Source organism: Lepeophtheirus salmonis, chromosome 4 (assembly GCF_016086655.4).
Source record: "Lepeophtheirus salmonis chromosome 4, UVic_Lsal_1.4, whole genome shotgun sequence".
NCBI classification, from domain to species: domain Eukaryota; kingdom Metazoa; phylum Arthropoda; class Copepoda; order Siphonostomatoida; family Caligidae; genus Lepeophtheirus; species Lepeophtheirus salmonis.
The window spans coordinates 29,907,120-29,926,396 of record NC_052134.2 but is presented as its reverse complement, the minus strand read 5'-3'; the positions used below and the strand labels follow the sequence as shown (position 1 = coordinate 29,926,396).

Here is a 19,277-nt window from a genome sequence, read left to right as displayed (position 1 = left end):
AGAGTGAGAAAAAACCATAAACAAATAATAAAATCAATGACTAAGTAAAAATAAGAATAACAAAATAAATGAGAGGTAAACAGATGATGGTCGAATATGTATGACGTATCAGATAGATGTCTTTGTTTTTGGTTCTATTTGTTAATTGATATATTTTTTTTAAATTAATAAACTATGAATGAGCATTTTAAAATGAATAGGTATGCTGAGAAATAGTATTTCCGGCACCACTAGGTTTTGAAACACAACACCAATAGTTGGGTGCACTAGCTGAAGAGGAAAGAAAGAGAATATATATATATATGTAGAAGTTCCAGGGGTGACAAACAACCTTCCAAGACCCAACTTAAGACAGAAATACTGCAGTATTAATCTATACCCTCTACTTATAATATACATATGTACTTCAAAAATGCAGGTTGCCTGAGTTTTAAAGCAATCTCTCCAATGATGTGCATTAGTGTAATGACTAAGACTTATTATAATTAGTCATACAGCTAGAAGCAAGTGATTATTGGTGTGATGTATATGGTACATAATTACAAAAGTAAACTAAAAAGTACATTTGATGGATGGTTTAAGTGTACCAGAACCTGTTGAGGGCTAAATTATTATTATTACAGTTATAAAATAAATAATAATAATAATTAATGATAAGACTAATTTGTGTTTGTTTTTTGTTCAAGGAAAAAGTTGGTAGTAGCACTTTAGAAGCCTTCCATTGCTCCATTTCTTTCAAATACAAATGTAGAATGAATAAAAAAAGACTATGTATGTATGTATGTAAAGAAAAAGATTTGCAAAGAATTATGTATAATTTTTCTTCATTCTATCACCAAATTGTATTCCAAAAGTTGTTGCAATCGACACTTTTGAAAATAATTTGCACATTGCATATTTTTGTTCCTTAGAACAACACATGAATTTTATTATAGTTATAATAGACGCCTCTCACTCTTGGAGAAAAATAAATAATTATAAAAGAGTTGAAAAAGAAAAATAATTTTAAAGATTTAAAGACTGAAATTACGAATAGTATCAAATCTTAAGAAAAGTTCCTAATGTAGCAAATAGAAAGTAAGAATTATAATAATGTAAATTAAATATGTAATAATTTATAGAGAGAGAAAAAAATTACGAGTCATAAGCGGTATTGTGTACAAAACGACGAATATGAAATTAATTAAATAATTAATAAAAAAATATGTATCTTTTAAAAAAAGAATCTGACTCATGAATTGTTTTTAACAATAATTAAAAAAAAAAATAATAAACTATATATTTTTGGACATGCATTATACATTATTTATTTTAAAATTGAATTAAAAAGTTAATATGTATGTTTGTAGTTCGACCTGTATACAGGACTCAATCAAGAGCTGTACTCTCTATATAACTTTCTCCATTGAATTAAATCTGATTTACTTAATTCAATATTTCATTTTCAATGAATTTGAGTTTTAGGATATTGTTTGACGTTATATTATCATTCGTTATAAGATGATATTATATAGTTTGCGCCAATTGAAAGTAAAATAAGAGGTTAACGGATAAATTGCTATGGGTATAGCATGTACTTTTAAAATTTATTCTCTCCTACTCGAATACTCAAGCGTTTTAGACCAACAGAGACGTTGAGCAATGTCTACACATCATAGAATTATATATGTATATATACCTAAATACGGATAAATCCCTAGAATATGTATTTTTCCCCAAAAAGAAAAAATGATTATAGGTAAAAATATAATAATAAGAGTAAAATAAAATAAAAATAAGACCTTACCTAATGAAAGCTTTTCTCCCGAGTCCGGGGGCAATGTAAACCCGAGTACAGCCATAGACGCGATCAACACGCAGGGTACTATTAGATTAAAAAAATAATACAAAGTTCGCCGGCGAATTTTGATCACAAAGGTCACGTCCAGGTAAGGCTCCGGGCAGCAATCATAGAATACTTCATTCCTTTTCCCAGGAACACCTATAAACATTATGAAAAGTATTAAATATTAGGATAATAGAACTAAGAGTATGGGATTCTACTTAAATGGATAATAAACTTTTTCTCGGTTGATTTTACTAATAAAATAGGTTTTTATAAATATAAGTCTTGTTTTATATAATTTTATGCCTACACATATAACATTCATATGGATATATCATTTAAATATAGATAAATGCGTATGTATATTGTATGTACATATGATTTCAATTTAAATAGAAAAGTTAGTAGATAGAGTTGATAAAAAGGGAAGTAGTCAAATTTTACTTTTATTTCAAAATGTTTGTTTGTTTGAAAGCGTGTGATGGTAGCATGCAGGTATTTTTAGTGATTTAATTATACAAATTATTTCGATAAAAGATAACTACTTTTGCATTTATAAAATATTTCTATTTTGCAACGAGTTATTATTCATTCATGTGTAGATAATATCAAAGTCATATAAATTCACAACACTCACTCTCTTGCCTCTGGATAATTCGTTTGCCTATTTTTATTAAATTAAATTTTGTTTAAAATACTGTGAATTCTTGATTTTTTTTTCGCATTGATTGAATATTTTAAATTTTTTCCAGAAAGCTGTGAAATTTTGATTCTTAATTAATTCTTGTGAATTACTATGAATTTTTCAATTTTTTAAGTAACAGATTTAATATCTGAAATTAATTTTTTTTTTTTTTTGTAAATAGCGATAGATTTTGAAATATTTTCAAAAAACTTAATATCCCCCCAAATATAATCCTGCCGACATCCCTGAATATACATTGTATTTTGTTTTCAACTGTCTGTAATTTGACTTCATTTCCACTAATTATAATTATAAGCGCTGATTGTTGGAATTGTAATCAGCTTTTGGTTCAGGGGACTCTTAAACGAAGTTCTTCTCTTCTTATAAAAGAGTGGAAATAAAAAGATCAAAATAACTTATTTTTAGGTTATGTACATGGGTTTTTCTCTGATGATCTTGAAATACCGCCTTTCCAGGATTTCTTAGGGTTTTACGAATACCACAAATTTTCGAGAAAAAAAATTCAAAAGAAATCTTGCATTGAATTATTACATCATGAAAGCTTCCTGTATGTAATTTATTCAATAAAAAATGAATAACCATTGAAGATTCACTTTAAATAAAGTTTTTAAAGATTTATGCTATGCTAATGATTTTTTGTTCTTTGACAAATATTGATGCCTCACGAAGCACTTATGACAAAACAGCAAATGAATATTTACGTTAGTAACTTTATCTTTTAACGTAGAAAACATAAATCCATTTAGGATTTTTAACAAATCTATAATCATTTAGTTTTCTTATAATATAAAATGAAAAACTCAAATTTCACAGTATTTATTATCTAAAGCCAAAATATCGCTCAAAGACAATTTCCTGGGAAATGAAAAACCGTATAGTATTCTTTTATGACAAACTTACTTTTTTTAAATCTTAAAAATTAATTCATGCATATTCTTTATTGTTCTTAATAATAGCTTGCTAAGGACTTATTCGTATACTTATCAATTTGAAATCGAGATTCAGTTAATTATATGTACTGTATTGCTTAAAATTCATTCCTTTGTTATTATTTTTGATAACTTGGATTCTTCTTTTTTACAATGTGAGTTAATGTATTATTGTTAGTGTTGTGTTGGTCCTTAAAAAAGGTAACAATGAGTGATTTTCCTTTTTATATAACTAAGTAACAATATAATATGTTCGTATTATATTGTATTATAATGAAAAAAATATTATTATTTGCAAGATATGTGCATTAACTGTAACGCATATTTCATATATCTTATTTGGTTATATATACCCTCAATATCATTATTCCCAGTCCTAAGAACCGTTCTTAAGGCTGGAATGGACTAGACCAAATAAATAAGGCCTGAAACAACACTAATTAGTTCACCATTATATTTTATAGATATTTATTTCAAATATAAAAATTTAGCTGTTAAAGTAGAAGCAATACAAATTATGTCTTGTGGAAACCCCTAAAATCATTTTGTTAAGATTATTATAAAATAAGAATTTGTTTTTCTTAGCATCTTAATTGATATTTATGAGCGATAAATGGACTGAATACTTGGAGAAATGACATAATTATTATACTAGTTCAACTGTTAATCATGTAATTACATACTACATTTCTTAAGTTGTTATTTTTTTTACTTAGTTAGCTTTATAAAAAGGATATTGACTTATGGAGGAGGGTTAAAACTGAATTTGGGATATTTTCACAAAATATATCTACTTTATGACATAACAAAGATGTAGATATAAGACAATTGTTAGACCCGTTTACATGATCAAATATCACTAGTCAAAAAATATATTTATGCTAATGGATGGAAATGATAATTTTCTTATTGCTTTTACCTCAATAAATATAAAAATGCCCTTCCGAATTTATAAGTTTTGTGACCAATAAGAGTACTGTATTCTGAAAAAAAAAATTTTGTAACATTTATATAATTCCCGTGGAAATATCTAAATAAAAGGAAAAAATTATTGAAAAAGACAACATCTTAAACTAAGGTCAAAAATGTATCGACTATTTTAATCAATGATTAAAAAGTTGGTAAGTATATAATGTAAATCATTAATTGTCATACGCGATGGATGGTATACTTATACATGTCTATAATAGGTTAAATAAAAAGTTATAAACCTTTTTCACTAGATGTCTTTTGCTAGCTTCATCTCACGATTAATACATAGCATCAAAAAAAAATAACAGTATTCTTAAAGCTTAAACGTAAAGTCAACAAAGTTCATTTACAGTTTTGCTTTTGCTGAAGCCAGTTGTGTGTGTCAGAGTTTCGAAATGGAAGTAAAAAATTCGATACATTATTGAGTAACACAACAACCAAGTAAAAAAGGTGAAACAGGCGGTCGAAAAAAATTGGGTAGTAATGGACTCAAATGCAACAGCAAAACGCTAGTTACAACGACCCTGTTCTGGTAATACGGACGTCGAAAATGTGAATGAAATAATTTAATTCATGTAGTTGGAAGGACATGTGAGCACTAATTATATTATCTGGGAACTGAAAATTAGCTAAAACATTGTTTTCAAACCACATAAATCCTAACTATTTTAACTTTATTGTCAAAATATAACAAAAAAATCTTAGAACATTTTTCTTCACCTATTATTAGTAATATAATTTGGCCAAATAATTTGTATAAGTATTTCTTACAGAATATATGTAATTGAAGAGCTTTTGTGTAACTAGTTGGCAAATTGCAGGAATAAATTATTATGACGATTATAGATAGGCTAAATGAAATAGAGTAAGAGAATAAGGAATAATATTTAACGACATATGTACATTCACATAGAGAGAATCATTTTTTACAAGTTATACATGGCAAATTTTAAGAGTTTTTTTTTTTTTTTGTTTTTTTTTTTACATTTTGTCTATAAGCAATATTGTAGAATATCGATTGCTAAGAAAAAACATGGTCCTAGTCCCTAAGCCATAAATTATGCATCCATGCATGGAAGATTGGGACAATTCCTTGTGGAAGAGCGCTGCTATCTCAATCATATTATCGTACAGTGTGCTCATGGTGGAGACAAGGACATTGCTTTGTTTTTTAAGGAATCGACAGCCAATTATGTGTTCCACAATATTGTTTATAGGAAAATTGTAAAAAAATGACACTTAATCTCTTGAAATTCGCATAATAGAGATGAGTAAGTAATAACGGTTCCCTCAGTATATATGTAAAGAATAATCCAAAGAAGTTTGAATAAAACTATTTCAACAGGAATGAAAATGGAAAGGAAATGCATGATTGTTTTGGAATGCATCGATCATCAAAAGACCAGGTCATATTATACAATTAGTGGCAACTTTGGGTCAGCTAGCAACTTATTATGTAGGTAGTAATTTAATCAAAAATACAAAAAAGGGACATGTGAATATATGTATGTAATAGGAAAAGTCAGTATTGAAAATTATAAGAGAAAGGAAATTATATTTTGAAAAAAAGAAGCAAAATGTAGCTTGAGTTTTGAAATTATTGGAGATAGAAAATAGTACTAATAAATAAAATAATAAAAATAAAGATAATCGTGAATTAAACAATTATAATTCTACATACATAATAGAAACTAAATAAAAAGAAATGAAAGGAAAAAAAAGTAATAATAATAATTTTAAACTCTCACACCATACAAACTCTCCATATCAAGGGGTGAAAAAAATGGAATAGAACTAAGTATAAAATAATTGTCTTACAGGGGTAAATGCTATATTCTACTGTTTGAATTGAATAACTTTAGTGCTTTATTCATCAAGATTTTACCTAGAAGCAGCCATTCGCCATTGGGTATAAATGTGTTTGTTTCTCCTTCAGGCTTATTGAGGCCTAAGTTTAGCTGATGAATAAAATAAAATGATTTTAAGAAAGGATCTTTGAAGGCTACTGAGAGATGCAACCAGCCAAAAGTTTTCATTGTTTTGAACTTGAGAAAAATTAAAATATAGGTATAAGTTGTTGAATATACATATTTTCATTCATCCTTCTTTGGACTTAGAATGCAAACTTATGTAGGACATTGTGAGTGACAACATAATATTATTAACATAAATATATATATATGCTAGCATGCCGGTCATATATGTACATACATATATCTAACAAAAGAAAAACAAAGTTTCGTATTTATTCATGAATATGTATGAGTAGTTTATTGTTTTTGAAAATAAAGAGTAAAAATCATTAAAAGCGAATGAATTAAGGACGCATTCATCAGGGTCAAACGAGAAAAAATTTTGAGAATGAGATCACTCTCATAAACATACCTAAAAGAGCCCATTCACCATTAAGAACATAGGTGGAGGTAACCCCTTCATCATTTTGAGTTTGCAGATCCAACTGGAAATAAGGGAAATGGCTAGTTGCATGATAGGTTCCAAAACAAAAGAGGGAAGGGGGGCCGGGGGCTGGGAGGTCTATGTACAACACATACCTTAAACCCGTTATAAGTCCAACTACCAAACTTCATTTCGCAATCCTGGTCATCAAATGGAAACCAAGTAATATCGATTTTACAGGTTGACTTAAAGATCCCAGGAGGAATGTAGGTACAACTCCCTGTATGGGATACGACAACATTTGTTGGGTAGGTACCATCAAATGCTTCATCAGCACTGTTGTACATGAGTACATCAGGTTTCCAAAGCTTTGCAGGAGGTATTCGAATGTCTTCAACTCCACCATATTCGGACTTGTTCCATCTCATATTCACATCCTCCCATTGCTACACATCAACAGATGGAATAAAGACAAAAAATTAATTGTTGATCATGGACAATTTATATCATATGCTTGTGTATGTATAAGTGATAAAAATAAGAGGTGAATATGGATATATGTGGTAAATATGCACATCTATCTGATGAGGGGAGAAAAAAAAGGTTTGGTAAATATTAGTCGGGACAATAAATAGCCCTACTTATTGACTCAAATATTACCAATGAGTTTAATTTATGTGTATTAGAGAACAATAATTCAACAGTCTTTATTTGTAAAATATGTATTTATATACCATTTATTAAAGATAGAAATTGTCTTAAGAGTAACTATATTTTTCAAAATGTCTGTAAGCCAAGACGGTTATACAAAGAAAAGAAAAAAAAGTATTTCAGTTAAATCACATGTCTTGTATGAATGAATATACTAATTTCAAAGTCAAGATTAAGAGTCCTGGCTCTTAATTAATTGTTAGTAAAAAAATATATATATAAATTAGGTTTTGTCCAACGAGCTAAAATAACAGTGTGCAATAGATATAATTTTAGAAAGAAAAAAATAATGACGAATAAATTTATTGACAATAATATTCTCCAGCATTAATTTAAATGTTTTTTTTTTAATGAATTATTGTCTTCTAATGGATTATAGAAGGAAAAATTTAATAGAACCTTACAAGCTAAGTATTAAAATTTATTAATTGTAAGGTTTTTTAAATAACCTATTTTTGACTTTTTTAAATCAGCTATAAATGAACCTACTCAATGTACTTACTTTTTTTATCAAATTAAAGTTAACTACCTGATGGTATAAATACAGTTATTTAGAAGGAGGATTTCATTTGGAGTTACTCTGGTTACTTCAATAATATATCCTTGATTAGAATGAAATAATTTACTTATATGTAATAACCTAGATAAATAAATATATACTTCACCAAAAACATAAAACATAAAAAGGTTTAATGAAATAGTATAATAAAAAAATAAAAAAGTGATTTAAAAGCATGCAAAGGCAAGACAACAACATTATTTATATAAAAAGGAAAACATCAACTCCAAATCTATGTACTTACCAAATTTAACCACACATTAGTAGTTAAGAGCTGATTTTTTTCATCCTATGTTACGTGTTAATTGATAAAAGAAAAAACCGAAGAAACCCAAAAATAATAAACAAGCCAAGCAATTTAAAATATATTGTGTTTGGTTTTTTTAATTTATTAATTTGTACAATCATTTATTTCTCATTTCCTTTTCTGAATTACAACCCAATAAGTAAAACGACTAAAAATGACCTCTCCAAATGATGAATTTGTAGAATTAAGGAAATGAGTTGATTCATAGCCTCATCATCGTATAATGCAATGAAGCAAGTAGTATTAGGTATTTTTGGAGAGATTACGTTTCAAATTACTTAGTGAGTGCATCATAAGCCCATTTCTTATTTATTTTTGAAAAAAGGTATATTAACAAATTGTTAAGAAGTGTATTAGTATGGTACAAATATACATATTCACATATTCAAATATGTGAATATGTATATCTTTGTATGAATAAAATAAATATATGTATGACTGACTGAAAACACATGTAACATTGCTACAAATAGAAACAAGCATTTAGAGAAATTCCGTATTAAGAGTAGTGATTTTTTTATAATAGATGATGTATGTATATTGATGGAAAGCATAAACAATGCAAATTCAAGAGGACATAATTATCAACCCTAACTCTACAAAAATCGATGCAAATTAGCTTGACTACCTACCCTTGCATGTACTGTGTGGTCCATTGAAATCTGAACACTGATTAATTCAATAATTAATTAAGGCTGAATGGTTATACTTAATTCATATTTCAATATATTAAAGCATAAACAATTAGTTACAAAACAAACTTGAGCTCTCTAGATTACGATCAAGTCGAGAAAATGACACTTGGATGTGAACGACGAACTTTCATTCGCACTTTCCGATAAGTTGGGCGTCTTTAGGACCACCGTCTATACCGTCAGCTAATCTGAAATGTTGGGAGTGGAAAAAGGGCTCTGTCAAAAAGACCCAGCGGGACCCGGAGGAGTTAAAGAAAACAGCCCAGGCCAATCCCTCAAATCCCTGAGGGCCTATGCAAGAGATATCGGGGTTTACACCAGACTGTCCAAAGAGGTATCAAAAAAGTGCGTGGAAATAGCCTTATGTGGGTGTAGAGGCCATTTTTAACACCAGTAATGAAAGAATCCCATCTCTTCCGTTGCAAGACTCTTTTAAATGAGGCTTATAAACTCTTTTTTGACACTTTTGGCCCCCTACAGCCCTGATGGCAACTGAGTACATATTTAGTGGAAGGCCTGCAGTGTCCGTTATCCAAACACCGAGGCCCTCAAATCCACTGTCAGCCATCCCTTGACGGTATGATAGAGAACTACACCTATAACAGGTGCCGGATCTTCTGCCGCCGCCTGGAAGATATCTCTTTTGCTAAAGGATACTGCATTAATGATTAAGGGAGCTCAGACACACATATCTTTATAGTATCAATTTTGCTGAAATTATATTGTTAACTAATATATTATACCTCGTTAAAGTTTCAAATTTAAAGCGTTCAGATATTAATGGATCACTAGTATGTACGTACGTAACATAAATCTATTTAACAAGTAAAATGTATGCATGTATATGCGTTATTATGATGTAGGTATCACTCTTGTTTGAGAGATTTACCTCATACTTGAGCATGTATGTATGTTGTATGTTCTATATGTATGAGCACTTCTTCAAAAAAAAAAAAATCGTGCTTGCATTATAATTACTTATTCTTTTCAACTATCTAGCATTATGTATGAACCGAGAGAGTTGAAACCCGTAACAGGATACAAATATATATATATATATATTTATGATGCATGTTCGTTAAATTGTTTGAAGACGCATTCTAAGTTAGTAAAATATAATAGTATATAATCCACAGATTTAAACAAGTATTTAATAAATATCTATTTTGTATGTAGGTCTGTATCTGAAAAATTTGGAAATTTGATTGTAGTTTTGGTTCTTCGCATGTTACAATGGACTAGATGGTGTTTAATAAATGCTAATGCAACGTAGTTAAAGACTGATAAAAAACCTATGAAATAAAGTTCATAAATAAACAGTCAAATTCGGATACAAGCAACACTTTTTCATAAATTACTTCATACTTACTTAGATAGAATGAAATTGTATTTCAGGCATATTCAATATTCAATACATTTCTCTGAACATTAAAGTGATGTACATATTACCTTTAATAACCATATATGATAAAAATGCCATGAAAGAAAAATACTCTATCAGCTCTTATAGAGCATAGATATGTATATGTAGAGGGTTTTATATTGTGGACGCTTCAATTTTTTTTTTCTGTTCAGGAAAAAACGACGCCATATTCCGTGTCTTCCTTTGACATTCAGAAACTTTATTATTATTCATTTCATCATCAAGGGATATACAGCGATTATAAATTATCCAAATTTATTATCAAAATAACCATTCAATGCTGATGCTGATTTTCATTACGAAACCATCTTCCGTTATGAAGCTTATTTTTGCTCAATGGTAAATAAGTCAAATATGAGTTATTGTTCAGGCAACAATCCACACGTGGTTCACAAAGCATTATTCTATCCGGAAAAAAATACTGTTTGGTGTGGTTTTCATGTTGGAGGGATCATTGGGCCATATGTTTTCATTGATTATTTATAATTGCCAAGTTATTGTAATTGGAAATCGCTAGCACAGCATGATAACTGATTTTTTTGGCACTAATTGCAAGGTATAGACTTGGCAAACTTGCAGTTTCAACAAAATGGTGCCACTTGCCACACAGCAAACGTTACAATCGATTTAGCGCAAACAAAATTTTGTGAGTGGGTTATTTCGAGAAATGGACCAGTTGATAGGCTACCTCGATTGTGCAGTTTAACTGTGGGGTCAAGTTAAGACATTTGTCTAAACCAAAAAGCTGGCAACGTTAAAAGAGCTCAGATAAAATATCGAACACAAAATTGATGCAATATCGGTCAAATTCTTGGGAAAAGTAGTGGAACATTGGGTTCAGCAATTGGACTTCTATATACGTTCTCGTGGTCGTCATATAAAAAAACAATTTTTATACATAAGTGCATATGTTTATAATTTATACTGAAAAAATAAATTTGGCAAAATCTTTAACTGTTTCTGTTTGATTTATAATAAAATGTTGAAGCGCTTTGAATGAAAAACCCTTTATTAAAGTATTTAAAGGTGTTAATTTGCTGAATTTTCATTTAGATATACTTGGTCATTTATAATTTGCTGTTAAAAAGTCGTTTATGGAGTACAAAAGGTGTTTTTGATCAAATGTTGATACTACACGCAATGGACTCTGCAATTTATTTATTTTTACTTTTAAAATAGTCTGTGTACAGAATTACAAATGACATATTATTTAACACTTTCTAAATTATAAAGAATGGAAATCCAATTGACCTTTTGTATGTGTTTATGCTTGTTTTTTTCTATATCTCGACATATTTTTTGAAACTTTATTTTGCCAGGTTCCTATACATTTACAGAGATATGTGTACGATGTATATTATACATACATATCAATTAAACTAAAACAAAAATAAAAAGAACATGCCTCAAAATATATCCATTGAAACATACGATTAAATCTGATTTTAAAGGAAATGTTTAAGACTTTTTAAAAATTCATTTAAAATTCTACAAATTGAATTGTAGAAAACAATTTTTGGAGTAAAAAAAGGAAAATAATAAAGCAGGGGCGTCTGCAAGATATGGCTGGAGGGGCTGTAGCCCCTCAGAATATCTAAAAAATTAATACCTTAAAAAGAACTTAATTTTTTATGAATAGCTATAGATATTGGAATTTTTCCCCAAAAAATTTAACATTTATAATTTGAATTTGCTTTCAAAAAAATATATATTTGTAAACAAGTGTGAATTTTTGAAATTATTTTTGAATAGCTGTTGATTTCTGAAAGTATTTTGAGGAAAAAATTTTGAATTAAATTTTTATTTATGAAACTATTTTCCCTAAAATATTATTTTTTGAGATTTTTTTCTAAAAAAAAATATTATTTCACATTTCCTTTTTGAAATTTTTAGAACTTTTAAATGAAACTAAATTTTTATGTGAACACCTGTGAACTTTTGAAATTGTTTTACAAAATTTTTTAGTTTTTGGATTTTTTTCTAAAAATCCCCTCTCCCCTGACAAAAAAATATATTCCTGGGGACGCCCCTGTGAAGTGTCATGCAAAGTTTGAATTTTTAGGCAGAGGATTATTATTATTATGTTTATTGAATTATTATTGTTATGATGATTTAACAATTTTAATTGTTTTAATTAATTTGTATTTTAAATTCTTCACTTTTGACTACAAAATAACAAACAAACAAAAAAGAATGAAAAACAAAAGATAAATATATAAAGAAAACGTCAATCCAGATTACAAGCTCCTTATTTTAAGAATTCAAATATTCCTCTAATTGGCGCACTTACCAAATTTAACCAAATATTTGTTGTGAGGATTTGATTTTTCTCATCCTATTAAGAATTGGTAAAGAAAAAAAAACAAAAACAGGGGTCTGATAATATTTCAAATGTTTTGCACTTTTGATTTTCATCTGTTAATGTAAATAAGTATTAGTATTTACATACCTACAATATCACACATATGTAGGTATTTATACCGGGTCGTACATTAAAATCTGAATACTTACTAATTAAATAATTAATGAAGGTAAAATGATTGAAATTAAATCATATTTCCATATATTAAAGCATAAAATTTTTGTTACAAAACAAAACTAACTTGAGCTCTCTGGATTACGCACAAGTCGAGAAAATGACACTTCAATGTGATCGACGAATTTCCATTCGTACACTACAAGAAATTCTGCGTTTCCAGGACCCCCGTCTATGTCGTCAGTAAGTCACAAACGTTTGTTATGAAGAAAGGCTCTCTCAAAAAGGCCAAACTGGAAGAGTTAAAGAAAACAGGCCAGGCCAATCTTCTGAAGTCCATGAAGGCCATTGCAAGAGATCTCAGGGTTTTGCACCAGACTGTCCAGAATGCTTTAAAAAAGTTGGTGGAAAACTCCTTTGCAATACTCTTTTGAACTCTTTTTTTAACACTTTTGGTCCCTCTACAGTCCTTATGCGACCCCTCTCAACTACACGTTTTGAGTGCATGTTAAGGGAAATGATTAGGAGAGCTAAGACGCACACACATCCATTTACAGTATTAATTTTGTTGAAATTAAATTGTTAACTTATAACTTATATTTTATTGAAGTTTAAAATTCAAAGAGTGCAGATTTTAATGGACAACTCGGTATGTATGTACAAAAATACAACCCAACTTACAGAAGCAAATATAAAACAAATTGATTCTCCAATAGCAATCTAGTAACATTTATAAGTTTGAACAATGTATTGCTTACTTTTTTATATTCAAACAAACACATTTGAAAGAAAACCCACTATAGGAAATAACTTGGATAATAATATTTGGTGATTTTTGAGCATTCTGGTAGAAAAAACAGGAATTACAAATGCTGCTTTCGACCCATTTATAATATACAAATAGTAACAATACCAGAGTCATTAATCAACTCGAATAGCTTTTTATGTAGACTCATAATCAACTTTACATACATATATCTCTATACTACTGATGCTATTGAAAATATTAATTGTGTCTCTAGAAGGAAGATTTCATTACTTCTTTCTATTTTTATATAACAACATATATAGACAGGTACATAAGTATGTATGATATTGGAGTGATTCAATAAATGAGCCATACTAATGAAATAAATTATAATTCAAGAAAATCAAATCAATTGATTTATTATTTCAATCTCTTACGATGATTCACTAGGAATTTCAAAGAGAAAAGAAAAATAAAGTTGTAAGAACACCGCCCCTCTAATGAGCCTTTATTGTATCAACAGAATGGAACATGATTAATTTATATAGAATAAATATAAAAAACTAAAAGAACATATAAAAATGACTTACCACATCAATGATTTGCTGAAGAGTCAACCCAAATGAAAGTTTTAGAGGTTCTGACTCATTGAATACAGGACGTTCAAGGTTATTATATATGGCTAGAAGATCATTGAGCAATCTACGTTCATGAGGGCCTCCATAAACACCTATTTCCATAATAAGACATAATGACTATCACTCAATGTTAATATCTATGAAAATATTCCCCAGAGACAACTGGGTTAGTAAAAGGTTTCTTTTATTTTTTTTTCGTACAAAATACCATATTTTGTTTAATAAATGTAATAAAAATAATATAATTAAAATTAACTTTTTTTATGACTGACTCAAAGGGAGAACCCCTTGGAGAAATACATAATGCATGATCACCTCAATAAATATAATTGTTTTAATAGGCGCTCGCATGTAGGTATGTATGTAACAGTCAAAGTATGAGTAAAAAGACTTTAATGCTGATGAACATACATTTCAACATGTTTATTAACTAATTTATTATTATTAACATTTTACTGGAGGGGGAAACTGCTTTCACAGAGACATCCCCACATCCTTTGTCTCTTTTCCCTTACATAAGAATTAACAGCAACCTCTTTCTAGCTGACTTTTCCATTGATTTCGAGAATGCAGAAACACTAACAATGCAGGGGCGTCCGCAGGGGGTGTGCTGTAGCCCCACCCAAATTAAGGATTTAGTACTTTTTACTAGAAAGTTAAATAAACAGATATTCAGGAAATTTTTGAAAAATCCACTACTTTTCACACGAAAATATATATATTTTGCGGAAAAAATTGGAAAATTCAACTCTATTCCCCAAAAAAATCTTTTTTTTTTCAAACAAAAACTTAAAAATCCACAGCTGTTCACAAAATTTAAATTTTTCGATAAATTCACAGCTATTCAAAAAAAAAAAAAAAAATTTAGCCCCCTCCAAAAAAAAAAAATATATATATATAATCCAGTGGACGTCCCTGCAAAGTGACTTAATTTTAATATATTTTGAAGAATTTACAGGGATATTTACAACTTATAGGTATGATTGTGATTGGACTTACTTATTGGAAGTGTCGTTGAGAGAAAAAAGAGCAAGTAGCAGGACCAGCAACTGAGATCAATGTTGCGCATATTTAAATTCTGTTCTAAAAATACCCGTTTAAAATATTGATAAAAATAGATTTCACATTAAGATGAGGAGGGACGAGTCAAAAGATGTGTGAAGGGAATATTTATTTATTATAGGAGTAGTTTGTAAAGGGAAAGTAGATGTACTGAAGCTGTCGTTGAGTAGTAGTATAAAAATGGAGATTTGACTTCTTTAGCAGAATTAGCAATTCTCATCTATGAATCCCATACCGGGGTCGACGGACCAACTAAGCCTTCGAATGAGTCTCGAAGACTTGACGAATCCGTCCTTACATCCTTTGTGAAGATCCATACAGTAAAAAATAAATGTGATTGTAAGAACTTTAAATCCTCAAATATGACGAAAGGTAATCTCAAAAGTCAATCTGCCAAATGACAAAAGAAGGGACAACTTAAAACGATGATGATGAGGAGAAGAAGAAGAGGAGTATTCTCTCTCCCATGCTAATCTATAGAATGAAAAAAAAGTGAGACAATCAAGACACACTTCCTTCCCCGACCACTCTCTTCTCACGAATGCCCTTTTTATCTCATTTCAAGGGTAAAATATGAAAAGAAAAAGAAACGCGCAAAATTTGAAAGAGAATGAAGTAAGTGAGAGAAAAAAAAAAGAGAAACTAAGAGAAGGGAGGAAGGAAGGAAGGAAAGAGATTCCCCCCTCCCCACCTCCCCAAACTCTTTTTTCTTCTCACTCCTACTAAGATACATACATACATACAGGAGGGAAGATGCCGCACAAAATTTCAAAGGGGGGGGGGATATGGCTAGGGCTAAAAAAATCTTCTAGAGGAGCAATAAAAAGACGGCCCCTTGGCAAATGCACCCACAATTGCATTATCATAATTGAGTTTTTCCCTTAGTTATAAATATTTCAAGCTAGTGAGTTAGTAGATACATACATCATAGTATGGGGGGGGTCTCATATCTATGTATATAAAGGTATAATAGTATGGAAAGGAAGGAATCACTCTCCTTTCAGACCCAAAATGATCAAAGGGGTACTTTGAGTGTAAGTTGAATGGAGGTAAGAATCTATATGCTACTGTAAAAGGAGGGGAAGTAGACAGTGGTGGTGGTGGTTGGTGTATTCTGAGCGCCTTTTTCGGGTAAAAAGAAGGAAAAATTTGACTTTGTTGTTCTTGTTATTGTTATTTCACTATTCTCTAAGAGAAGAAGAAGAAGCAGAGTGAGAGGCATGTCCTTGTTTTATATTTTGTACCCCTGTGTGAGTGAGCTTTCCTCCCCATTCTAAAAAAGATTTTTTTTCTTAAAAAAGCATTCACATTGTACATAGAAGAATACAAATGATGAATATGGGCATTTCTCTCCTTGTTATGCCCTAATATTATTTAACTAAATTTATTTCATTTTATGTGAATTAAGAAAAAAGAAAAGAAAATAGAAAGGAAAGTTATATAACTTATAAATGTGTTTATGTACTTATGAATGTTAAGAGCAACATGTTTGTAACAAGTATTTTGGATGTATGAAGGTACTTATAATTTATAGAGGATGATGAACCCTGGTTTGAAAATGTAAAAAAACCTTTATTTGTGGATATTTTGAAACTCTGTTTGATCGTATCCATTCATCTATTCCTCAAGGATGATACTAGATCCTTATAATTATAGACTCTCCTCCGTCTCTTGAAACCTTTTTACTAAAAAAAAGAAAAAATAAGGCAAGAAATTTACTAATACCTGCCCATTTACTTCATATCCTTTCCAAAAGTGCAAGAACTTAGTTCAAGCACGATTAAGAAGATACGAATAGAGTACAACGAATCCATATATTTTATTTGCGCTGGAACTATAGGGCTATCGGTCACCCATTTTTGAGCCATTTTTAAATTAATAGTAATAATTTTGATAGTATAGATTTCTCAATGTCAAAATTTAAAAAAAAATAAGTATCATATGTGTTTTATAAAAAAGAGGTGATTCGATAGAATTATGATAAAAAATTTCCACAAAAAGTTTTTTATAAAAATACTAAGCCCTTAGAATTGACACCCCCTCCTCCTACATGGGCACCTTGATGACGTCATCTTTATATAAAGTTACATTGTATAAGTTTGCCTGCACGTCATACGTTATCTTTCTATCTTGAAATTGGAGACCACTTAGTGAACATTCTTTTTTTAACACAATTTGTTTACTGAAATAAAATATAACCCCGAAAATAAATAAGTTTTTTTTATACACATTACACACTCATTATTTTTTAATTTTTAGTTCAAAATAAAGACTTATGAATTTGAATGGGGTTTGTGTGATTAATAACATAACCAATTATTTTACATTTGCAGTCATTCGAAATAACTATAAAATCACCATTTATTTTTTCTTGTAAGGTACTAGACCTATTAGTAATGTACTTAAAAGTGTTTCAGGGTGATAAAATATTATTTAAAAGGAATTAAGGATAGGCTTATAAAATCTGGGATATAGAAAATCCCAGTTAACTAGCGAAGGGATAAATGAAAAGTTGAAATTAAATTATTGCAACTTTTTAATAGTAATAAAGTAACTCAGGTCATATACGTCAGGTGAAGAGTAGCGTAGACAAGCGACACGCAGAATATAATATTAGAATAGAATGAGATGTATTCGTGAGGTGACTCTTTTGAGATATTCAGACAATTGGGAAAGGCAAATAATATTTATTATTATTAAAAGGTTTTTATAATTGAGCTTATGCCATTTCCAATTTCAAAATAGAAAGAGAAAGTATTGACTTCGGGCAAACTTATACAGTGTACCCTTATATGATTTTTAATTTATACCCTTCCCTACTTTCGAATACAATCCGGCGTTTTTGTACAATGGACATGTTAACAAAATGACACTGAAAATCAACATGGAAATCCTAACCATTTGAAAAATGCTTTGAAGGAGGGAAATAATAATGCTCATGACGTTTCATTAAATCAGCTGTGCCCCACAGGAAGGAGAAAAAAATATATACAAGGACATTTACAAGAATTAATTCGATATCCATCCCCAATTATACTCCCGACCCCAACAAGAACTTACAATTTAAACTCTGCAACAAACCCTCAGGGTTACTCTCCATCTTTTATGACCACACAGGAATGTTCAATCAGGGTTTGAGTATAATTAAATCTATGTAGGAAAGGTTGTTTACCACTCAGGAATTATATAGTAATGATACCTGCTAAGAAAAAATAAAATTTATTCTTCATATCACCAATTCAAAAACAGAAAAAATGGGCCATCTAAGAAATTAAAGGGATATACTTCACTTTATAGTATTTGTATGACACAAGTTTTAGTAGACAACAGAGTTATTGCTATATCCAAGACAACTCTCAAATCCTTGACTCCAATTCAAGTCACACCTCATTAAATTTCTAGTCCAAGAAATCATAAGCAAGTATCAACCCAAATCACAATTTACACTTGTAAGTCTACATAGGAAATTTGTTAAAATCCAAGTCGATTCTCAAATCCTTTAAAAAAATTGAATTCAAGTCCCATGTCCTTTGATAAAGAAATTGATTCCCGTCGACACCAACATGTCCTAAACGATATCAAAGAATACTTTTGAGATCTTAAAATAGATAATAATTCTTATAACAATACGTGATTCAATCCTGATTTGATTATTGTGGGTGTCATGTATAATACGGATTTTTATTACAAGACCCTTCTTGTAATGAAATTCACCATATTAAAATAAAATGTTAGACCATATCACTGATCTAGTCTTATTTTGCGAGCAGTTTGTTAGATATGTGGTACCTTTATCCATACGGGTTTGAATATTTTGAAAACTTTATTT

At 29.5% G+C, this 19,277-nt stretch overlaps 1 protein-coding gene across 34 annotated transcripts in view; it reads right to left on the bottom strand.

The window, feature by feature from the left end:
• LOC121116681 (neuronal acetylcholine receptor subunit alpha-7) overlaps nucleotides 1-18,825 on the bottom strand; it is a 37,063-nt gene extending 18,238 nt beyond the window's left edge. For 6 of the 34 annotated variants that reach the window (XM_040710958.2, XM_071887803.1, XM_071887797.1 and 3 more), the window contains exons 1-6: nucleotides 15,386-16,003; nucleotides 14,339-14,478; nucleotides 8,344-8,388; nucleotides 6,985-7,275; nucleotides 6,318-6,390; nucleotides 1,787-1,981 (exon numbers count right to left, since the gene is read on the bottom strand). In XM_040710958.2, coding sequence (XP_040566892.1) covers nucleotides 1,787-1,981; nucleotides 6,318-6,390; nucleotides 6,985-7,275; nucleotides 8,344-8,388; nucleotides 14,339-14,478; nucleotides 15,386-15,455 — 814 coding nt within the window. In that variant the 5' untranslated portion in view covers nucleotides 15,456-16,003. Of the gene's footprint in view, nucleotides 1-1,786; nucleotides 1,982-6,317; nucleotides 6,391-6,817; nucleotides 6,891-6,984; nucleotides 7,276-8,343; nucleotides 8,389-12,814; nucleotides 12,860-14,338; nucleotides 14,479-15,385; nucleotides 16,058-18,508; nucleotides 18,651-18,733 lie in introns of those variants that run through there. The other 28 variants (XM_071887794.1, XM_040710956.2, XM_071887796.1 and 25 more) reach the window with 10 other exon arrangements.
• Nucleotides 18,826-19,277: the final 452 nt, after the last annotated feature.